Source organism: Protomyctophum parallelum, assembly GCF_964188405.1.
Source record: "Protomyctophum parallelum genome assembly, chromosome: 19".
Lineage (NCBI taxonomy): Eukaryota > Metazoa > Chordata > Actinopteri > Myctophiformes > Myctophidae > Protomyctophum > Protomyctophum parallelum.
This window is the reverse complement of record NC_139717.1, coordinates 33,755,011-33,777,971: the sequence shown is the minus strand read 5'-3', so window position 1 is coordinate 33,777,971 and position 22,961 is coordinate 33,755,011. Positions and strand designations below refer to the sequence as shown.

The 22,961-nt window shown below is 41.3% G+C and overlaps 2 protein-coding genes across 2 annotated transcripts in view; both read right to left on the bottom strand.

The window, feature by feature from the left end:
- The window catches only part of slc16a10 (solute carrier family 16 member 10), a 47,958-nt gene extending 38,102 nt beyond the window's left edge, over positions 1 to 9,856 (bottom strand). Inside the window, exon 1 of the mRNA XM_083790401.1 lies at positions 9,142 to 9,856. Within this exon, the coding sequence (XP_083646527.1) occupies positions 9,142 to 9,502 (361 nt within the window). The 5' untranslated portion in view covers positions 9,503 to 9,856. The remainder of the gene's footprint in view (positions 1 to 9,141) is intronic.
- Positions 9,857 to 12,305: 2,449 nt separating this feature from the next.
- rpf2 (ribosome production factor 2 homolog) lies at positions 12,306 to 21,679 on the bottom strand. Its single transcript, XM_083789990.1, has 10 exons — positions 21,577 to 21,679; positions 17,586 to 17,718; positions 17,387 to 17,424; positions 16,779 to 16,818; positions 16,601 to 16,682; positions 16,126 to 16,202; positions 15,717 to 15,816; positions 13,650 to 13,752; positions 13,015 to 13,159; positions 12,306 to 12,796 (listed from the first exon to the last, which is right to left on the bottom strand). Exons 1-10 carry the CDS (start codon positions 21,597 to 21,599, stop codon positions 12,587 to 12,589), a joined length of 951 nt encoding a protein of 316 aa, XP_083646116.1. The 5' UTR covers positions 21,600 to 21,679; the 3' UTR covers positions 12,306 to 12,586.
- Between the last annotated feature and the right edge of the window lie 1,282 nt (positions 21,680 to 22,961).

The window sequence follows — 22,961 nt, the reverse complement described above, 5'->3', positions numbered from 1 at the left end:
TCTGGAACATGCTGCCCTCCATATTAGATCTGCCGAGCCAATTGGGGCTTTTAAATCCCTCCTCAAAACTCATCTGTTCTCCCTCGCCTTTAACTGCACTTGATTTACCTGTATATTATTTTCTGCTCTGTCCTATTGTATGCTCTGTCTTATATTTTATTGTCTCTTTTCATTGTTTTAGCTTTGAGCTTTGGCTGTTGTAAAGGTGCTATACAAATAAAGTTTGATTTGATTTGATCCCCTCGTCCTCTTCACCCGTCTTTCAATCTCACTCTATTCAGAGCATCTCCACATAAACTTTTCATACTTCAATAAATAAGCAACTCAAATTATTTGTAGGCATGGCTATTACGGTACTAGTGAAGATGATGACATATTAGATGGATTAGATTGCCATAAGGATTGTTAGATAGATACTCTGTTCTGACTTTCCCAGGACCAGCAACTCTTGTTGAGCACTGAAATTGCTTACTAAATGTTAACGCCTTAAACCCTATATATTCTTTGTTGACCGGAGACCCTCAGGGGTCTATACGAGGCAACCTCCTTTGTTCATTCTGAATTAATCTCTTTGGCAAACATAGTGGATGCAGCGCGTTGTGCTTGGCTCGCCGCTGTCCCCGTTAGAGCTGAGAGCTGCTGCCGGCCATCATAGGTAGATACTAAAGAAATATTTACACCCTACAACTTTGCTGAGTCATTTGTCAGTGTCAATTTCACACGGCTAAACGCAATGTTCCTCACGATCATAATATTTGATTTTCTCATCATAATATAGGGGTATATAAAGCGTATTTAAAAAAAAAAGGGCTATAATAGGGTAATGTGAGACGTCAACAGATAGTTCAGGTTACTCCAGCTCCATCAAAACAGACACTGGGCAATCTGCCTGGAAGGTCCAAAGGTCTCCACGTGCAAAAGGCTTTACATGGTCAGAGGCCTACGAATAACCCCGTCATTCCACGCCGGAAGGGAACCGGTGGCCATTACAGACAGATGCAAAGGCCACTGACCTGGCCGGAGAGAAGGGAAGCGGTGGCCATTACACACAGATGCAAAGGCCACTGACCTGGCCGGAGAGAGGAGAACCAGACGATGGGGGTTGGACTGTCCCCACCCCAATATGAAGCACAGTGATTGGCTCGCCAGGATTCCAGAACCTGCCCCAGGTCTGCGTTGATTTATAATTTACTACATCTCTGGCGCTGGAAACATGGACATGGATGACATGACATTAAATACATTCCAATTACAGCCCTGGGAACCTGGCGGAGAGTTTATGAATGTGGTGGTGGGCCTAACTTTGTCCAACTTTTTTGCTACGTAAATAACCAGTTGTTGAAGTGAAATGCTTAGTTGAAACATTTCTGAACGCATGACAATACAGAAATGTGCTTGGCAGCACGAGTTCACACAGAAATAGGCCTTTGTTAGTGTTTCAATCTCCTTACGACAAAAAGACAAGACACGGAGGTGTGTGAGGCCACTGCAGGGACACTTTAACCACTTTCAACCTGGTATCCTTATTTGGGGCAAAAACATTCAAATAAATAACAAAATAGTTATTAAGAAACAAAATGAGTCAGGTTTCATGATGTATTTTCTCTATTATTAATAGCAGCCTGTTAATTAAGGCTCCACAAATACAATTACTAAATTGATAATCCCAATAACTTTACACAGTTTTTTTTTTCAACACCAGTGAGTTATTTTTATTTGTTTGTTTCTGCCTTTATCGATAGTTTCAAGTGAAGATTGACAGGAAAGAGGGAGAGAGAAGGGGAGAAACATGCAGCAAAGGTCGTAATGTACGGGCAGGAGAGGATTATCCAATGGGCCTGTTGGGCCCAGGCCCAGGGGCCTCTGAGCTAGGGGGGCCCCTGAGCTTCAGCCTCTGCGTGGCCGCGTTGCTGTCACACGGAGGCTTAGGGGCCCCCAAAAAGTGCAAAGTTAATAACAGTTATTAACTTTTAACTTTTTGCCAGTAATGGGCTTATCATGGCAATAAAATAAGCCCAAATGTCCTAAACCAGTGGTTTTCAACTGATTGTCAATGAGGGACCGCCACTCTGACTTAGAATCAACCTGGGGACCACTGTTGTGTTGGATATGGGCTAAGATTAGTGCTTTTGTGTCACTTGCTATGCATCCCATGTGTATACAACATCCTACTGTGCACAGTGTGCACTCAACTCTCAACCAATGGTCAATTGACTAATAATTTCCTAATAATAATGACTCATCCAGACATTCCGGTGAACTTCCGCCTCTTGAGATTTTAACTCCCTCTGTTGAATTTCTTGTCAGTAAATGACTGCATGGACGGTCAACAATGTCACCAGGTCATTCAGTTCACTGTTTCTCAACTAGTAGAAAGAAAATGTAAAAAATAATCTACAAATCCTACATTACTAAATGCATGTTCAGGGACCACATGCAATACCTCCACGGACAACCTGTTGGAAACCCCTGTCCTAAACCATCATATGATACATGTTACTGCAAGTGTTTAAACCCTCAGTTTATCCATATGGCTTCCAGAGGGAGGTCTCCAAAAACAAGGGGGGGGGGGGGCTTTGCATGTTGGTGGCCCAGGGGCCCTTTATCTCTAGATCCGCCTATGTGTACGGGACTTGAACACACAATGCGCTGTCAGTCCAGAGCCTATATCTGGCATGCGCCTGGACCACTAGGCCACCAGGCACCCCAACACCACTGTTTACTTGTGGAGCCCTTCTAGTATCTCTATTCCTTTACCATACTAAGCAGGCGCACTGAATAGAAATAAAGTGTAGCTGTAGTATATAATAATTATATCATTGCGACAGGTGTTGGGTTGTAGTATATGTGATTGTATCTCTAAACATAATACTATACTTATACAGTGTTAGTGTATCATAGCCTCATGTGTATTACTGCTTTTATATCACGGTTATCATCATCATTATATTATCAATATGCAATTCAGGTTTGGCTTTTCTAACTATGCTTATGTCTGAATCCATAAGTCATACGGATGAGATATCATGCAGTAGTCACAAGGAGCTTACTCTCAAACCATGTGTGTCTGATATCATCATTGTTCATCTTATTGGGTTTTATTTATCATAGCTTTATTGTGTGTAAACTGTAAAGCACTTTGTAATTCTGCTTTACTGTACTACGGTATGTATATAAACCTTATTATACGTCTTGGATGAAGACCTGCATTGGCCGCAAAGTGTAGGTGGTTGGGTTGCTTGCCTCACTCAGTTACTATTGGTTTTATCTACAAGTCAAAGTACAAAGGTATTCATCTTTTGATCTGATAGCCAAAGAGCACCAACTTAACCTGAGACAGGGAAGAGCGTTCTTTGTACATTTAACCATTAAAGTGTTTAATGTATCATTATTATTATTATTATTAATGATATTCCTTCTTCTATGCCTTAGCCATTAAGAATGATTCTAAACACATAATACATGTTGTAACATGTGCTCTGGCACGCCTTGCACAGGGGCTCTCATTGCACAGGGAACAAAGATGGGATTTCAATGTGTACACACATTCTATGCTTCCGAACTTTGCAGACACACATGAATTCCTAAAACGTACAGTAACTCTGGCCAGGCCTAGGGAATTTTCAAAAGAACATATTGTACAGATTTCCACTGTAGGTATCAGTACTTATCATAGGTCATAAAGCACACACTGGTGAACCAAGGTATAGGAATTCTTTCCAAGAAAGGATGAATTCTTTCCAAGAAAGGTCCTGGGGAGAAAATTCCAATTAAGTTAGGGAAAGTTAGACGATTTCTGGACCAATCTGGAAAATAAATGCTTAGCAATAGCACAAAGGAGTGTTTTTTCGTGCAAAATAAATGAATTCAGAATCATGAAAACCCCCTAGTTTGACCCATCACATGCTATTTAAAGCAGAATGAAACGTACATTTTTCCTGCATAATATAGGTTGTTAATGGTAACCCACCTTTCAACAACTATCGCAAAGTATCCCAAGGGAGTTGGGTAAGTAAAATAATATATAATATGATTATAATCAAATTATTGAGCAGCTTGAAAAGAAGCCGCCGGCCCCAGAACACACTCTTACTAATGTAATTGAGCAATTTATTCTGGAAAAGGCCTATCTGCCCTGAACCTTTATCCATGATTTATACATTATAATTAGTATAGACTTATATGGTTATTCGTCTCAAATGCTCAATTGCACTCACATCAGGCTATATTACCACTAGAGTTTTACAAAGTTCAACTGAAGTCTAACCAGTGCCATATCTAATGCACAGACGTGCCAGTGCCTCCCGCTTTAGTACACTGTAAGGTTTAAGATAAAGTTTTACTCATTACCCCACCACACAATCTCCTACTAAGGCCACCACATCTTACCAGGGCCCCCTTTGAATGACAACGTGCTACAAAACTCTTGTAACTTAGTTATCCACACACACACACACACACACACACACACACACACACACACACACACACACACACACACACACACACACACAGTATACTGATCTGCAGTCATACGAGTGCCTTTAGGTGCAAACAATGGATACCAGCCGAGGTGTATTGTCAGGCCAATCAAAGGGGAATAGAAACAACATGGTTAAGATAAATTTAACTTAACTTAAAGATAAATTATAGATAGACAGGGTCATCATCATGTCCTGCTAAATGAGCACATAGTGGGGAGTTTTGTCACTCAAATAAGCCCTTATGGCATGTGATGGAAATATACATTATATAGTATTGACAATGACAAGTGAGTCTAATCAATCAATCATCAACATCAATCTAAGCCTACATAAGTATCGACAAACACAGTGTTTATGGAGCATGTTATTGGACACTAATAACCAATGCAATCCCATTATAATCTCATTTGACCTCATCGCTCCAGGGCTAGAAATGATTATATTTATGTCCTAATCACAAAGAGACAAAAATAGTACATTGGTCTAACATTAAGGGTTCCATTTAGAAGATTTTGTGAGATCTGTCGAGTATTTCTAGCCAAAGATCTTCTCATCCGGCTTGCCGGGTCTATATGGGCCCTTCTGTACACTTCCGTTACCAGGAGTCAAACCGTTAACCACTTGAACCCCAGCATCTATAGCCTGGGAAGAACATTAGCAGATCTACAAGCTCACAATGGTGTTGCCATTGCGACCCATTGTGAGCTTGTAGATTGGCTATGTTTGGCGAAGAGATTTGGTGTAGATGGAGAAAAGCGGTCCAAGTAGTACAGAGCCAACTCAGGTCCAGATTAATAAATCTAGAGGGTTCAAGAGGTTAAGCTACTGCAGTCTCTGTTCGTTCTTGTTGCCCCCACATCACAGTGGCCACACATGTACCCAGGGTCTCATAACAGGAAGACCAGAGTTGGCGTATCAGTGCTAAGGAAAAAGCAAAATACTTGAGTGAAGAGCGGTCACATTGGGAGACGGAAAGGACAATTTGCCTCTCTGTCCCTCTCTCTGCGAATAGCAGCCACTTAGAAAAGCACATTACATGAACACTCATGCACGTGGACGATAAACAAGGTTCAACAGGAAATGTACTGGCATGTTAATGGTCCATACATCCATGCTACCATATCCAGACTCCAAATATTATTATTAATATTATGAATAAGTATTCACCCAGGTTTTAGTACATTTACTTATGGTCTGTATCTGGGTACTGTTATTTCACAAGGCAAAACCGGCAGGATCACTGGTTTTCAAATCATTGTACGGGCCATGTAAAAACATGCACTGAGGCATAATTCATGGATAGTTTTAATCTTGACACACACACACACACACACACACACACACACACACACACACACACACACATACATACATATGATACCAGTAAGGTGCCTGAGGGTGAGAGGTCGCGTGCACTGGCCATATATGGAGCGTGTCTTGAGTGTACAGGGTTTGATGAGGTCAGATCAACATATGGAATGTCAGAACAGGTCAGCTCCATATATGGAGATATAAGGGTGGCAGTGTCTTGAGTGTACATGGTTTGATGAGGGCACAGGTAGGGCCGGGCCTTAATTTTCGGGTCTGTTGAGAACTGCAGTTTTCGCCGGCTGCGGCCGCAGTAATAACTTTGGGGCAGGCCCGTCTAGAGTTTAAATGGACAGGTATCAGTCAAAAGGGAGACATCGAAGAGGAAGGATGGATGGGGAAGAATCAACATATGGAATGTCAGAACAGGTTCTGACATATATCCATATACTAATATTGATGACATCAGGGATCTCCATATATGGGCTTAATTGCGATAGCAGGTCACATTTACTATGATAGGATCACTGATTTACTATCATCCCTGATGATGTCATAGTGATGTCACAAGACCTGGGCACTATATATGGGGTCTTTCCCCATGTATGGGGATTTTGAGTGACGAAAAACGCCCCATGTATGGGGAATTTGAGTGATGAAAAACGCAAGATTCCATAGTTAACTGCGACCTTCGGTCGCAATAAAAAACACATACTGTGTACAGTACAAGCTTATTCTCGCCAAATGTTTACAGATTATGACATGCCCAGACAAGGAGTGCTAGGGTTCATGGGGTTAAGTAATATTGTCTTGAATATAATCTACCTCCAAATGGACCGGTTCCTTGAGTACTTGGATAATGTGATTCTCACTCTAGAGTACTACAAGTGGGTGAGGGATGGCAGGAGACAGCTGGACTTTGTCTTAAGCCATGCTGATGAAAAGTCTCATCACAATTACAAAGAAACCCTCTGTGATCCACTTAACCACATTAACCCTGGTGTCCCTATTTTTGGGGCATGTCATTGTAGGCGAAAATGTTCTTTTTTATGCTTATAGAGAAAATAGTCATTTAACTAGAACTGCACTCTGTCGAGTGCATACTTGCTTGTTGCACACTAGTAGGCCAACTAGTGCGCAAGCAGAGCGCGCAAGTACTTTCGACCGCTACAAACTGTCAACCAATTACATATACTATGTATATGTATATGTAATTTGTAAGTTGATTAGCGGTAACCCTATCGTCATTACGTCACCATCGAAAACCAATTACACTCTGGCATTGGGTCCTTTAATCCACATATTTCTTACGTCATCACTGAGAGCTAGTTATACATATACTATATATATATGTATATGTAATTTGTAAGTTGATTAGCGGTATACTGTGGTTACTTTGCGCCAAAAACGGTCCCAGCCAACCCGCCAATTTTGATGCGTATGCACCATCCCAGCAAATTGTGCCTGATACAGCAGTGGTGCCAGATTACATACATGTATACAGAGGAGCATTACCTTTAATCCTCCCAACACTAAAACATATCGTCATTACGTCACCATCGAAAACCAATTACACTCTGGCATTGGGTCCTTTAATCCACATATTTCTTACGTCATCATTGAGAGCTAGTTATACATATAAATGGTAAATTTATTTATATACACACCATGTAATCTGGTCCCAGCAAATCAGGCACAATTTGCTGGGACGGTGCATACGCATCAAAAGTGGCGGGTTGGCTGGGACGGTGCGTACGAGCCGGGGCGAAACTATTACTTGCGCGCTCTGCTTGCGCAAGTAATTAACAGCCACTGCCAGTTCTATCCAACATTGGCATCTGATAGTTAGGCTAAATAAAGGTCTATCTAAGACAGGGGTCGTTGGGTCCCCTGCCATGCTTCACAATTAATATTATTATATTCACGACCATTGTTAATCTGTAGAATAACCGCCTTTAGAAAAACATTTGTATGCGTCAGTGCGAAATGTTAATGGTGCTAAATTCAGGTTGGAGATGGAATTCTCTCAAACCAGCACTGGCATCGCAGTAAAATTCGACCTCCCTCAATAAGATATTGAGAAATTCAAGACATTGACCCAAAAACTATTAATTAAATATTGGAAGTGCATGGTCCTTGGGCCAAAAGAAAGGGTGGAGAGCACTGATCTGGGCTACTTGTATCCACCACCGCAATGCTGCCAATACTCTTGCCATGTAAGGGAAACATCATGTCTATAATCTGTCCTTGAACTGGTGGGGCAGCTAGATAACAAGAGAAAGCAGACGTTGCAACCAGATGCTGCATTATTTTGCCAAATCCCAGTAGAATCACTAGCAACAGGTGGTTAGGTTCACAGTGGAACAGAACGTGGTCATAATTCATATGCTAAGGTCTCAGGAGAAAAACAAAGCACACATAATACACATACTAGTGCACACATATTCACACAATGTGCACAGACACAAACAGTAAACACACACTGGCATGATGTGTGCACAGACACACACACACACACACACACACACACACACACAAACGCACACAGCACAGACGAGGATGGAATGTGGAAACTGGAAAGAAATTTGGTATGGTGGTGGGTGGGGTGACTGGGGTCATGGTCAAATTGTGGAGGGGCGGGGGGTCCCTGCTGAGTAAGCAGTTTGATCAGTAGGCCTATGACTGAGGAAATTGAATTATGGGATTAGGGATACATTGAGGCTTTAAGCATTCTGAATAGGTTATTTGAAATGATCAAATGACATGAAAATAAGTGGTTGTTCAAATTAATTTCATTCATTCATGTCTCTCCAGGTGGGTATCAGTGAAGCTGCAGCATCACCACTGATGCAAAGACTCAACTCCACTTTGTAATGTCAAAGACTTTGAAAAATCCCTAATAAGCCATCTTTAATTGTTTCCTTGAGTGACATTCCATAAAGAAAATTAGACCTTATGTATGTTAATTTAATAAATGGACATTGGAACCAACAATTTATAAACTCAGGACAGGAGTTTTAGCTAGTGCAGCTGAGGCAAATAATTCCATACCAGGAAAGGCAGATCATATTACATGTTTGCTAACGTTAGCTCCATGTGCATGCAGCATGAGTGAGTGACTCACTCTTTGAGTTATGACCTGCATCATGTAAACTGTAAACGTCTGTGTTTCCGAGGCTATGTAAACTGAGTCACGGTCTTTCATCCATTCACACTTGTGTGTGTGTGTGTGTGTGTGTGTGTGTGTGTGTGTGTGTGTGTGTGTGTGTGTGTGTGTGTGTGTGTGTGTGTGTGTGTGCGCGCGCGCGCGCGCGTGTATGTGTGTTTGAGTGAAGCGAGCCTAACTCACCTGTCTTGAACCTGAGGTCTTCATCCTCCTCGGAGCCGAACTCTTTGAGCAGAGATACGAAGAGGATGCCGAAGGCGTTCTGGATCCCAAACACGGAGCCGTTGCACCACATGGCAGCCAGCATAACTATCCATCCCCATCCACCTTCTGGGTGCACGAAGTCCACCTCCTCATCCGCCGCTGCCCCCCCGGGTCCCGGGACCACCATCTCCATCAGGGCTCCTCTGCTCTCCCCGTTCTTCTCCTTCTTCTCCTCCTCTTCCTCCTCCTGCAGCCTCTTCTTCTCCTCCTCAGGAACGGTAGCAACCGTCTCTTCTGTCGCGGCAGAATCGTTCTCCATCATGCCGTTGCCTTCTGTCATTTTGGCTTTTTTTCCCCTTTTGTTTTTAAACCCTTCTCTTCCAGTTTGCCTGTCCTGTCTGCTGTCTGTCTTGAGAAGCCTTCTCACTGGAGGAGGGGATGGGGGGGGCGGGCAGTGGCAATGTTCAAATAAACGACCCCGTTATGTATCGGAAAGGCACGTCTGTGATGTCATCTAAGAGCTAAATGCAGTGTTAAAGTTGCATCCATTCAGACACGTTAACTTATGGTCCGCTGCTTTGCTATAGCTGTCAAGGCGCTCGTGTTGCAGCACTGTATAAATAGATAGCACGGAGGGGCGGGGCGTCGAGAGTCTGCAGTTAATCGGAGTCCGACTGACACAGCATGGCAGTGAAGTACAGTTGAAATATTATTAGGTGACTGCAGAGAGGACTATATGAGACAGAAGATAGACAAGCATACCTCTTTATAATGTTGATAAAGATGTAGCCTAGCTATAGTTCCCCCTCAACAGCAAAAAAGGGAACCAAGACAATCCTATATGGATAGAGAAAACAGATGGAAAAAGTAGCTAGATATAATCACCCAAGAACAAAAACGGACAGAACAGATCTATTTTCGTGACGTTAAATGGCGCAATTAAATGAACCGATGATGAAATGAGTCAAGCTATTGTATGTAGGGCTTTGTAGGCTATGTTAACTAAGGCTTCGGAAATCTGACAACTCAAACAGCAGCTGAAATGTGATACATATATTTAAGTTGTATATAAATCAGACAACACACTTTCAAATATCAATAAAATAGCATTGACTGACCAAAGTAGAGTGACCATACATCCTGCCATTATATAACTGGGTGTATGGTCGGTCACTCAGTCAACGAAATGCCACTGTAGGCTACTTTATAGTCCCTTTAATTATGGAGCAACAAACTGTTTTCATACACTGACCTCTTGTGGTTCAACGTCTCACTCAGATCTTACAAACTTAATTACCCACCAATAACAATACCTAATGAAACATGGTAGTGTGTGACTGCCTGGACCCCAACTTCTTCACATAGCAGCTTAATGGCTTCCATATTGGCTATTTTAGGCAAAGATATTTGGTGTAGATGGGGAAAGGGAGGGGTCCTAATATAGACCCTGTGGGATTCCAGAGGTTTTCAACACGTGGTCAGTGACCACTGGTGGTCCGTGAAGGTATTGCATGTGGTCCCTGCGGCCATGCATTTAGTAGTGTATAATTTGTTTATATGTTTATATCATTTTTTTAACAGTGAACTGAATGACCGACCTGTGGTGACCTATGATGATCGTCCATGTAGTCATTTACTGCTGACAAGTTGGAGACCAAGAAATTCAACAGAAAAAGGGAGTTAGAATCTCAAGAGGGGGAAGTGCACCAGATTATCTGGTTGAGTTGAATCATTATTAGGAAATTAATAGTAGTCAGTGGACCATTGGTTGAGAAACAGTGGGATGTATACACATTGGAATGACGGGATGCATTACAAAAGCACTAATCTTAGCCCATATATCCCCACCCACCCAACACAACAGTGGTCCCCAGGTTGATTCTAAGTCAGGGTGGTGGTCCCTGGTTCACAACCAGTTGAAAACCCCTGAAGTACAGTATATATACTAGGGTTGCAGAGAGCATGAAGTCATCTTTAGCATGCCAGCCTGTAGGATCCAGTGGTAGGCCTACCACAGCTGGGGGCAGGCATAATACAACAATAATGTTCTATTGTTCTTGGACATATAGGCTATGATAAATTAGATTATATAAGAAATAAAATGTTGGACAATCTAATTATGAGCAATTGTCTGTATAGGAAGAAATGCATGTTGTCTGTGGTGGTGGCCGCCCACCACCCAGGTTCAATTGTAGTGGGTGGGGAATCAGACAAGTGACCAAGTTGTTGAGGGGAGCTATTCCCTCCTATGTCCAGCTTTATGCGTGTAACACAAAAACTGTCCTAACACAAACGTTGAATGCCATTGAAAATGGCCATTTTTGAGTGTTTGTGTAAACACAAACATTACGTAAACACACAAACATTGAAGACAAATGAGAGTACTTTCTCCACCACTGCAAGTTTGTTTTTCACTCTGTCCTGAATGTGTTCCTATTAAGATGTGGGTTTAATTTCTAGTCCAACAATGCCCTCTAGTGGCACCTCTGAGAACTTACACAACCGTCAACCATCCTGCATTAGGTCAGCGACAGTAGAGTATGCCATAAAAATCCAATGCAACAAATGTGGTCTACACATTAAATCATGAAATGTATTTTAAGACAATCAAGTTAAACTGTAAAGGCTGATAATGTAATACACCTACCAATAATGTAAAATAAAATATAGCAATTATGAACTGAAATCTTGAACCAATAAACAATTGCCTGTAATATAACTAGAATTTCGCCGACTTTCAGGCGGCTCACCCTAGTTATGTTGCAGTGCAATGGGAAGAAGGAAATTGCAGGATTTGACAGCCTCCACTTCATGTTGCCGCAGTATTGTACCCTTCACATCACATTAGTAACGGATGGCTACACATAGTAGACACACGCAGTCGCACAACCTGGGTAAATAGTATGTGTACTGCGCTCGCACGCACGCGCTCCGTGACGTGTGATCGTGTCCACTGAAGTGTGCAGCAGTGTTGCTAAACTGCACTCCTGCCCTGAGCTAATGTGACGCACAGGTTCTCCCTTGTAAAATAGATAAATTACTTACCGGTAATTAGAATAACAGTTTTTGTGCTACTGAAAAGTTGGCATGTTTGCCAACTTGCCCAAATGTCTCCATTCTTTTACAAAGAAAAGCATTACAAGTGTTATCTTAACGTTTAATGTTTGCTGCATGGGTTCATGAATTCTTGAAAACATTTATAGACAAACAACTTAACAAGCATATATTTTCAGCTGGCAACCCAACAATCTGGTCTGTGTGGTGTACTGTGGGCTACTTAACACTTTAGCTTTCAATTCTTTTTTGAGCAACACTCGATGAAACCACACCACAGTGACTACACAAAACAGTCACCACACAAAGCAGTGACAATCCAACAGAAAGTTCATCAACACTGTTCAGCGTGTTATTCCAGTTAAAGGTCTCAACTGTCAACTTTGACCACTTGGGGGGACTGTCCCTCCTCGTCCACTTGGGGTGACTGTCCCTCCTTGTCGGCGACCACTCCCCCTTTCCTTTTTTTGAGGCCCTTCATCTTACGTGTCTGCAGCTTGCCCAGGTCCTGCTTCTGCATGTGCAGCCGGCCAAACTTGGTGCCGAAAACATCTTGGGAGATGTTCTTCTTCTTCTTGGGCTAAGAGAGGGATGGACAGAGGAGTTGGGTATTTTATGGCTGGTATATGATGTCATTGGGGATTGAGATTCTGTTGGTGTTAGTTCTACAATGCAGTTATTTATTTTTATTCCGAATAGCTTCCACTCAGTTGTAGCGCATTCACTGAATTATCAGTAGATTGTCCAATTGTCTGGCTAAGCGAGACACTGAAAGACAATAAAGTAGTAATTATTTACCTTGAGATTTTTGGGCCGTCTGTGAGATATCTTGTACAAGTCATCTGACGCAAAGTGTGTTCTTCTCATGGCAAAGTCAAACGATGGTCCTATTTCCTCAAGCTCTATCCTTGGTGTCCGGCATCCAGACTTCTTCAACAGAGTCCTGCAACAACATCCTCATTAACCTAATTTGGCTTTTCCGTTTTTAAAAGCGTAGTGTCAAGTACATCTATGAAAAAGGTTACTCAAAGGGAAAGCCAAAATACACTTTAACCAGGACAGGAAACAAACTTTTCTTCATTTACAGATGTTGGCGGAGTATCCAAAATTATTATACATGGCTGGTAGCTGATAAAGTAGACAAATATATTAGCAGACTTAACTTTCAACCTGGCATCCCTATATGTCGTTAAGGGTAAAAATGTTGCTGTGCGCTTATTGATTGGCTAGTTTAACCAATATTATTGAAAAAGAGAAACAGCATGAAACCACAATACGACAAAATGAAAGTGTTAATGGTGTTTGTATTCCATCTTCCATTTTTATTCAGAGTGATTTATATACAATAGTGATTTATATGTAATAATAATATTGTTATTTATTATGTGATTTGCATAATATTCATTGTAGCTGTACATGACAGATTTCTGTACCTGTAGCTGCGCATGTAGATTTTGCCTTCCAATGCCGTGAAGTGAAGCACATGTTCCAAACCAGCCAGACGTACCGAGGGTACTGTAGGTCCTCTGAAGAAGTCTGCAAGGTCAAAGAAATCATCAATATATCAACATGGTCAATCAACTTATTCTGAAAGACAGCCGACAGCACAGTGGAGGATATTAAGTCAATATATCATAAGAATCGTTCACTTTATGGTACAAGCACCAAAATTGACACACGAGTGCTTCGGAACCTACTCTCTCAGAAAAGTACGTTGTCCACTTGAAAAAACAAAATGGACACCATTTTTCAAGATGGCCGCCAAATGAAAAAGGCCTTTTGTGGCGGTTCTGGACAACCGTGGGTCCGACCAACTCGAGACCGGGCACTGCACTCCCTGTGGGTGTGTGGAACGTGTGTGTCGAATTTGAAGTCGGTGGGGCGAACGGTTCTCGAGTTACGTGGATTACAGACGTACACACACACAGAATTTGTGCAATTAGCAGATCATTGGAACGGTTGTTCGCTTGGTGATACAAGCGTGACATTTGCCGTGAACATTCCTTTGGTCAACTCTTTAACTTTTTAAACCGAGCCATCCAAAAATCCAATATGGTGGTGATATTTCAAAATGGCCACCAAAATTAGACTGGTTTTGCATTTCAGCATATATTTGGCTATACCTTTGTGATGTACTGTACCATACTACTGTATAATACTGTACGGCACTGTAGGGCATCATACTGTACCATACTGTACAGTACCGTACTGTACCATACTGTACCGTACTGCATGGTACCATACTGTACCGTACTGTACTGTACTGTACCGTACCGTACTGCATGGTACCATACTGTACCATACTTTATGGTATCATACTGTACCATGCCGTACCGCACGTTACTGTACCGTACTGTACTTTACCATACTGTACTGTAACATACTGTAGTGTACTGTACAGTACCGTGTGTGTGTGCACGCGCAGGGAAAAGGGGAGGGGTCGGTTAATGTGGAAATTGTAATGTAATTTGTGTCAGTGAAATGTTGTGCAATAACAGTATGTCATACAAAAGCAATATTTGTACAGTAAATATGACATGGATGCAATGTAGTGCAGAAGGATTTCTGTGGCATGCATCATTTCTTGTGCATAGAGAGATGTGTGCTAACGGAGTGATTTGGTAGGAGAAGTCGGACGGATAAACGGACATATTGCTTTGCATCCCCTATGGTAGTAGGATCTAGGATGAGCATCAAAACTATTTTAAATAATTTTCATTAGCACATGCTTGAATTTTACATTCCATAGGGCTGGACCACACATGGACCCCATTTGGTTTTGTTTTCTGCATCTTCCTCTGTGACCTGCCACCTTCATGTCATCTCTCACAGCATCCTTAAACCTCGTCTTTGGACATCCTCTTACCTGGCAGCTACATCTTCAGCATCCTTCTCCCAATGTACCCTCATCCCTCCTTTTCACATGTCTAAACCATCTCAACCTCACCTCTCTTGCTTTATCCCCAAACCTTCTAACCTGGGCTGATCCTCTAATTCAGTAATTTCTGATGTCCTTCCTTTTCACTCCTAATGAGAACCATAGCATCCTTAATTCTGCCACCTCCAGCTGTGCCTCCTTTTCATCCGTGCCACCGTTTCCAACCGTACGGATGGTCTCACTACCATCGTATACATCTTCCCTCTCACTGGTAGCCTTCTGTCACAAATAACTCCTGACACATACTATGTCCCACATTCTCAATACATTGGCTTCTCTTGCTAGAACATTTCCATCTCTATACTCACCTTAACATGTTACACTACTGTCTACTGTCTGGTCAATTGGTACAAATAATTTTCTCCCTCCCTCACCATCTCTCTTTGCACTTACTGTACATCTCATATAGCCCTGACCACTTCTTAGCCCACACCACCTGACATCACATCTCTCTCTTCTTACCCATCATCTAAAAAAAAACCCAATGGACATTGCCCATTGACATATATTCAAGTCTGTGTGTGTCTGTACATCTGTAATCCTCCACTTGTTGAGCATGTACCTATGAGGAGACTCTGGAGGCGTTTGTGATCGTTGTCTGAGTCAAAAGCATCCCCAGCAAACACGAGCATCGGTTTGGTCCCCTCGGCCCATTTGCTGTTCTGTGATTAAAAACAGAAATAAATTTAGATATTTGAAACGTTTGTTTACAAACGTTGCTAGCGAGCGTGTTTTAAGGCAAGCATTCCGGTTACTGCACTATTGATATTTTGAGGCCTGTAACAACTAATGGGCTGGCAGACTGAAACCACCCACACAGTTTAGAAACCACACATTAGATTAAAGAGAAGGTTGATTAAACACTTGTAACACTTTGGGAATGTCTCCTAACATTTCAAACAGTAACAGACACAGTGCACATCTGAAAGTTTTAAATGTGCTGGCATCACTGATCGACTCAAACCCATTACCTTAATGCTACTCAATGACACGTATTTCTCAATGCCAAGTTCAATCATATCGAGCACATGGAAGTCAAAGAGACGACCTATAGTTGGAAAGAAATTAGAAATTAGCACCTTATCTATAACTTGACCGTCCCCACAACAACTCAAAGCACACTAGGAACACAGTTCTGCAACAAACATGTACAAATTAATTTGTGCGTCAAGACACTTTACATGAAAATCATGAATTGGATTAAAGTAAGGTGGTCAAAAATTATGTGTTCTACAAAAGCGTTAAGTCATTGTATTCTTCTAGTTAAAGTTACATGGTGCCACTTTAAATGTCAGTAGTATATATTCTAATATCTTAGTTTTGTGTGTACTATTACAGTAAATCTTTGAGATGTTTAACATATGTCTATATAAGGCTGTTATGAGTGGACTTGTGTATGGATGATGACTGAAGTCACTGAATATATTTTATGAACTGGTCATTTACCAAGTATGAGATTGTTTGGACGTTTCTTGTTGTGTGAACCAAACAGAAACAGAGAAGTGTCATTCTTCTTGGAGAAGAATTCCTGAGAGACAAACAAATAGATAATATAGTCACCGGAAAGTAGGTGAATTAATTGTAATATATTCCATTCTTAAATTTACATTTCATTTACACTGACCAATGATGTTGAATCCTCAAATGGGCGGGTTATGTTTTTCCTAAAAGAAAAATAAACAATGTAAATCAATTTATTTACCTCAGGCAATAACGGAAAATAGCTCAGTATGATCCTTATGTTCTTGTGTGCTGTGATCACATCAGCAGAGCCCGTTTGTGCACGTGCAGCTGCAGCCCATCAAGCCAAATTCATGCTCCGTCCTGCGAAGATGTTGCGCGCACAGAGCATGGCCGAGAATAGCAGACCTCTAAGCTCACAACGGTCGCATCCTCGACACAAGGTTGTATATCAGCTGTTCTCGCCGCGCAATGCCGTTGCAAAGTATGTCTTATGTCTCCTAGGGTGCACCTCACTAGCCAACAGTGAAGAGGAGGTTGAATAAACTGAAACCAGTGCTCCCCAACAGATTTGGGGATCTGTTGGGAATTGATCACATGAAACAGTCACCTGTGCACCCAGTCTCAATGTTTCTAAACCAATAATTTGTCTAAACTTTATTACTTCACATCACCACCCTTGTATTGGAACAACAAGTGCTGTGGTGTGGCAAACATGCCAGCAGGATGATATTTGTTAGGACTATCACATTAATGGATAACATTGCTTACTTCTTGTACAGCACTGCATTGGGCTTCTTTAGTGAATACTGTGGGGTGAACAGAAAGTGCCATGTCACATAACTCCAATCACACTTTTCAGTTGGATTCTTCATAGCTAGAAGTTTAATATCTCAAATGTATGCCAAAATCCTATAAATATTAATGCAATAAAATATTTCTCAGCTTGCACCCAATTATCAGTACTTACAATGTCCTTCAGTGCCTCTGTAACAGTTGGGCTTGTGTTACCTCCTTTCATAATCATAGCCCTTTTAATTTGTTCTTTTAGCAATGGCGCTCTGCCTGCCAGGAAGCGCTTGGAGCGCTTTGTCTTGGGTTTTCTGGGGAAACAAACAGTAGAAAGAAACCAAGTTCAACTAATGCTTCATTTATATCCCTTCGTACAACAATGTCACTCGCCAAATGTACAGTACAAGCTCTTCAAGTTGCCCGTCATCTGTGTGTTTGTTTGCTCAAATCAGTAATGTACTAGTGAATCTGTCTGTTCCTGTTGCCACTGTGTACTGGTACTTGTGGGGGGCAGTCTCTAGGACATGTGTACACTGTACAGAAACATTATCGCTGCATAGAGTTTGACAGAAAGTTAGCCGCGATTTGCAACTCTAGATTTTTTTATAATGGGATTAATCTAGAGTTGCAAATTGCAATACCCTCCATTGACACCCCACTCATCCAATTTGCATTTGCGATCTGCTTGTATTAAACGACCATTAAACCAACATTGCAGCTGTAGGGCAAGCTTGAAGGCTGGTCTGATTTCGATTTGAGATTTAATACTGATAGTCACATAGCCTTACTGCAGGGCAGAATCGAAGCAGTAGAAGGCTATGGATCAGAGCTAAGCAAATTAACTTTTTTACTTGGTAGCGCTTGTGCTACCAATTTCAAAATGAAGGAGCACCAGAAAAAAATTAGGAGCACCCACCAAAATCTAAGGAGCACCAATATGTAATTGATTTTTTAAATTCATAAAAACAATAATATAACGTGTGGTTTACAAATAACATGAAATGACCAAAGTATAAAAATGCATGCCAGAATTTAAAATGTAGTGTCTGTCCCTCATCCATCCATCTCTTCAGAGACAGAGGCATCAAACATCTCCAGATGAGGACCCTCTAGTCTACACTGATTCCGGCCAGTCACATCACCTGTTTTCTTATACTTTGTTTTGTGTTTTTCACCTTCATAGCCTATTTAGATCATATATTAGAATTTCTAATATAAAATAATTTCGATGTAAAACATTATATTTATAGCTATGCCTACTCACTTCTAATCAGTGGTGGATAAATTACTCTAATGTTTTACGTAAGTAAAAGTATCAATACTGCTGCTATGTAGAAACACTTACAAGTCTGCTATTCTCTCTCCCTTCCTCTCTCTCTCATTCCCTCTCTCTCTCTTGCATGCGTGTGCGGCTGTGTGCGCACACACGCACAGCTGAGCCGGTCCGCCTCCGGAGCTAGAGGCTCCGGTCTTTTCTGAATCTGAACGCTTGAAATAATGTACTTTCTGGCGCATTTGCGACCAAAATGGTCGCTATTTCGAGCCCTGCTAGGGCAAGCTTGAATTATCCTCTTTCAATCTGCAGAGCTTTTGTGTCATATAAATCCACCGTAGACATGTTATGAGCTACTTTCTGTCAAGAAATTCTGTGCAAGTGATTCTTTTTTTAAGTGTTGGAGTTTGGAAGCGCTCGTCGTAAGTCACTGAATGGCCCCGCATGCCATCTGTTTCACATTTGCACATAATGCAGGAGGCAGAAAAAACGAGTGCTTCCAAACTCCAACACTTAGAAAAAGAATCACCTGCAGAGGATGTATTGACAGAAAGTAGCTCATACCATGTCTACGGTGGATTTTTATGAAACAAAAGCTCGGCAGATTGAAAGAGGATAATTCAAGCTTGCCCTAGCAGGGCTCGAAATAGCGACCATTTTGGTCGCAAATGCGTCAGAAAGTACATTATTTCAAGCGTTCAGATTCAGAAAAGACCGGAGCCTCTAGCTCCGGAGGCGGACCGGCTCAGCTGTGCGTGTGTGCGCACACAGCCGCACACGCATGCAAGAGAGAGAGAGGGAATGAGAGAGAGAGGAAGGGAGAGAGAATAGCAGACTTGTAAGTGTTTCTACATAGCAGCAGTATTGATACTTTTACTTACGTAAAACATTAGAGTAATTTATCCACCACTGATTAGAAGTGAGTAGGCATAGCTATAAATATAATGTTTTACATCGAAATTATTTTATATTAGAAATTCTAATATATGATCTAAATAGGCTATGAAGGTGAAAAACACAAAACAAAGAATAAGAAAACAGGTGATGTGACTGGCCGGAATCAGTGTAGACTAGAGGGTCCTCATCTGGAGATGTTTGATGCCTCTGTCTCTTTGAAGAGATGGATGAGGGACAGACACTACATTTTAAATTCTGGCATGCATTTTTATACTTTGGTCATTTCATGTTATTTGTAAACCACACGTTATATTATTGTTTTTATGAATGTAAAAAATAGATTACATATTGGTGCTCCTTAGATTTTGGTGGGTGCTCCTAATTTTTTTCTGGTGCTCCTTCATTTTGAAATTGGTAGCACAAGCGCTACCAAGTAAAAAAGTTAATTTGCTTAGCTCTGATCCATAGCCTTCTACTGCTTCGATTCTGCCCTGCAGTAAGGCTATGTGACTATCAGTATTAAATCTCAAATCGAAATCAGACCAGCCTCTCCTCTTTTGTGGAAATCTCACGAACATTTGACCTACTCACCAATAAAAAGACGGGTTGTGTCAATAGAAAGCCTACTTTCCTTAGTGGACACACTCTGAGCCCCCACCACACGTATAAACGGTACTTTTTGGCCAGAAAGGGATTTCTTTTCACCGGAGGAAAAATATTCTCTATGAGGCAGTTCTCTGGGCGCAGCGGAGTAACAAAGTATTTTTTTCCCGGTGGAAACTAAATCCCTTTTTGGCCAAAAAGTACCGTTTATACGTGTGTTGGGGGGCTCAGAGTGCGTCCACTAAGGAAAGTATGCTTTCTATTGACACAACCCGTCTTTTTATTGGTGAGTAGGTCAAACGTTCGTGAGATTTCCACAAAAGAGGAGAGGCTGGTCTGATTTCGATTTGAGATTTAATACTGATAGTCACATAGCCTTACTGCAGGGCAGAATCGAACCAGTAGAAGGCTATGGACCAGAGCTAAGCTTGCCCTACAGCTGCAATGTTGGTGAGTTTAACGTCGTTTAATACAAGCAGATCGCAAACGCAAATTGGGAGGGTATTGCAACTCTAGATTCATCCCATTATAAAAAATAATCTAGAGTTGAAAATTGCAGCTAACAGAAAGTATGATGAATTCCTGTTCTGTTCTTTACCTACAGAGAAATGTCTATTTGTATGTCTCTAAATGTCTGTATGTCTTTAAATGTTTTGATGAATTGAACAATGTGGACCCTGTTGTAAACAAGTGTAATGCTTAATTGGGTCGTCCACTCACAGTTGACAGTCTTTGTATTGAGTTCGTGCTTAAAATGTACTGTAAATTCTACAAACTGTTAATAAAGATTTCAATCAATCAAAAAATAGGATTTTTATGAAACTATGTGGAGAAAAAGATGACCACCCAAGCCGTCTGCACAGCTGCAATGTTGGTGAGTTTACTGTAGTTTAATACAATCAGATAGGATTTCATGAATGGGCTGTCAAAGTAGAGTATTGCAACTTAATACTGAACTTTAAGTTGCGGCGCGTATACGTGGATATCTTATACAAACTAAGATTAGAACTGTATGAGATCTCTTGTATCGATTCTGACAAGAAATCGTTGACAATCTTCGTGTCTAGGCTACAGTGTGTGATGTGACCATATTTTGTCTAGAGCAGTGGTAGGCTATGTGAGGTTTCCAGGTGGTCTCTGGTCAGTGTTCACCAGAAAAGGTTCAACCACTTTAACCATTTCATTTTCTTTTTACACAAATCTTGTTGTTTCCAGATGGGGGTCGTACCAGATGTCAGAAGCTACTGGTCTCTACTAGACTAGCTAACTTGCTAGCGGTCTTAGTTTAGCTATTATTTAGTTTACGACCAAAGGCTGAGGACCGATTAAAAACTACCACTAACACTTCCACGAACGTACGTACGTACAGGAAATAAATAACACATTTGAAACTTACATTATTCCATCTAATTGAGACATTGTGGCGGATTTATTCTTCTCTGGGCCTGGAATCTCACACGCTGGATTTCCTTTCCACGTGAAACTTTCACCACGACGGAAGACAAGTTGACAACATGAACACATTCACGTACTTACGTGACGCATACGTCATATCCGTCATATACGTCACTCGCACACACGCACGCGCAAAACCAAATACAAACCAAACCAAATACCAAGTAATGAAACCGAGTGCAGCCACGCTTAACCACTAGATGGTGTCAGTGGACTATATATGATGGGCATATAGGCTAGCAGCTTGGTAATAACAATCTTTGGTAAATAAATATGCAGTAGCTATTCATGTCCATGATTGAACGCATAGATTGGACATGGACATAATCCGCATTCATTCATTCTTTGTGACACGGATCTTTACATTTTCTTTCTCTTACATGGCCAACTAGTACATGTGTCCTTTGTGAAAGACACAGTAGCCTACCGGTAGGCCTATTTGTTTTCATTCCCTGAAAACTGGAAGAATTCTGACACTCCATAACCTACTTAACAGTGATGCTACAATAAGAATGAAATGTCCTTTCAAAATACATAGGCATATGAAGCACCCTGTAGGTGAAGTATTGCAAATGACTTGTATAAATGTAGTTATACTTATACAGCTTACTTTCAGCCCATAATAGGATCTGTGCTCCATAATAAAGGCATCCCGACTAGTTGCATCACTGCCTGACTGTGCCTGTGCCCTCATGTGAAAATCATTGCAGAGGGTCATGCAGACAGCCCAGAGCATCAGTGCATGTGAGCTGTTTTCCAGACAGCCTTTACACATTCAGCTGGCTATTTGTGGCTGCCCCACAAATAGATGTTGGTAAACAAACAGAATCATATCTATGGACGTTTTCACAATATAAAATTAAGTGTCCAGAACATTAGCTAGCTATGTCCACTTTGTCAACCTATGTATATTTACAATATATATATAAAATAAATAATATATTAAAAATTAAGATTGTCATGATGATTCTGGCATACTTTATACTGCAGTGCAAAGTGCACATGCATATACATACAGCTCCTTCAAGCACCAAAATGTGTTCTATGTCGACTAATATACAGTATTCTTCATTTACTGTATCCTCAATATTGGTTTTATATGATTGAAAAATATCCAGTACTACATTTTTGATGATCTGTCGGGTGGAAACCTCATACCGGGAAAAAAGATTCATGTCACACGCGCACACACACACACACACACACACACACACACACACACACACATATATGCCAGACAAGTTGTTCTACTGGCACAATCAAGTGCTTAGTTTGCTCGGTCCACTTAGTACAATACCTTCTATACCGCAGTTCATAACAATTTCA

Coding starts and splice junctions, on each gene's coding strand:
- rpf2 (XM_083789990.1), bottom strand. CDS start 21,599: ATGTCTCAATTAGATGGAATAAT. Junction 16,819..17,386: donor AATGCAGTGCTGTACAAGAA/GTAAGCAATGTT, acceptor TTTTTCTTTTAG/GAAAAACATAACCCGCCCAT. Junction 12,797..13,014: donor GACGGCCCAAAAATCTCAAG/GTAAATAATTAC, acceptor TCCCTCTCTTAG/CCCAAGAAGAAGAAGAACAT.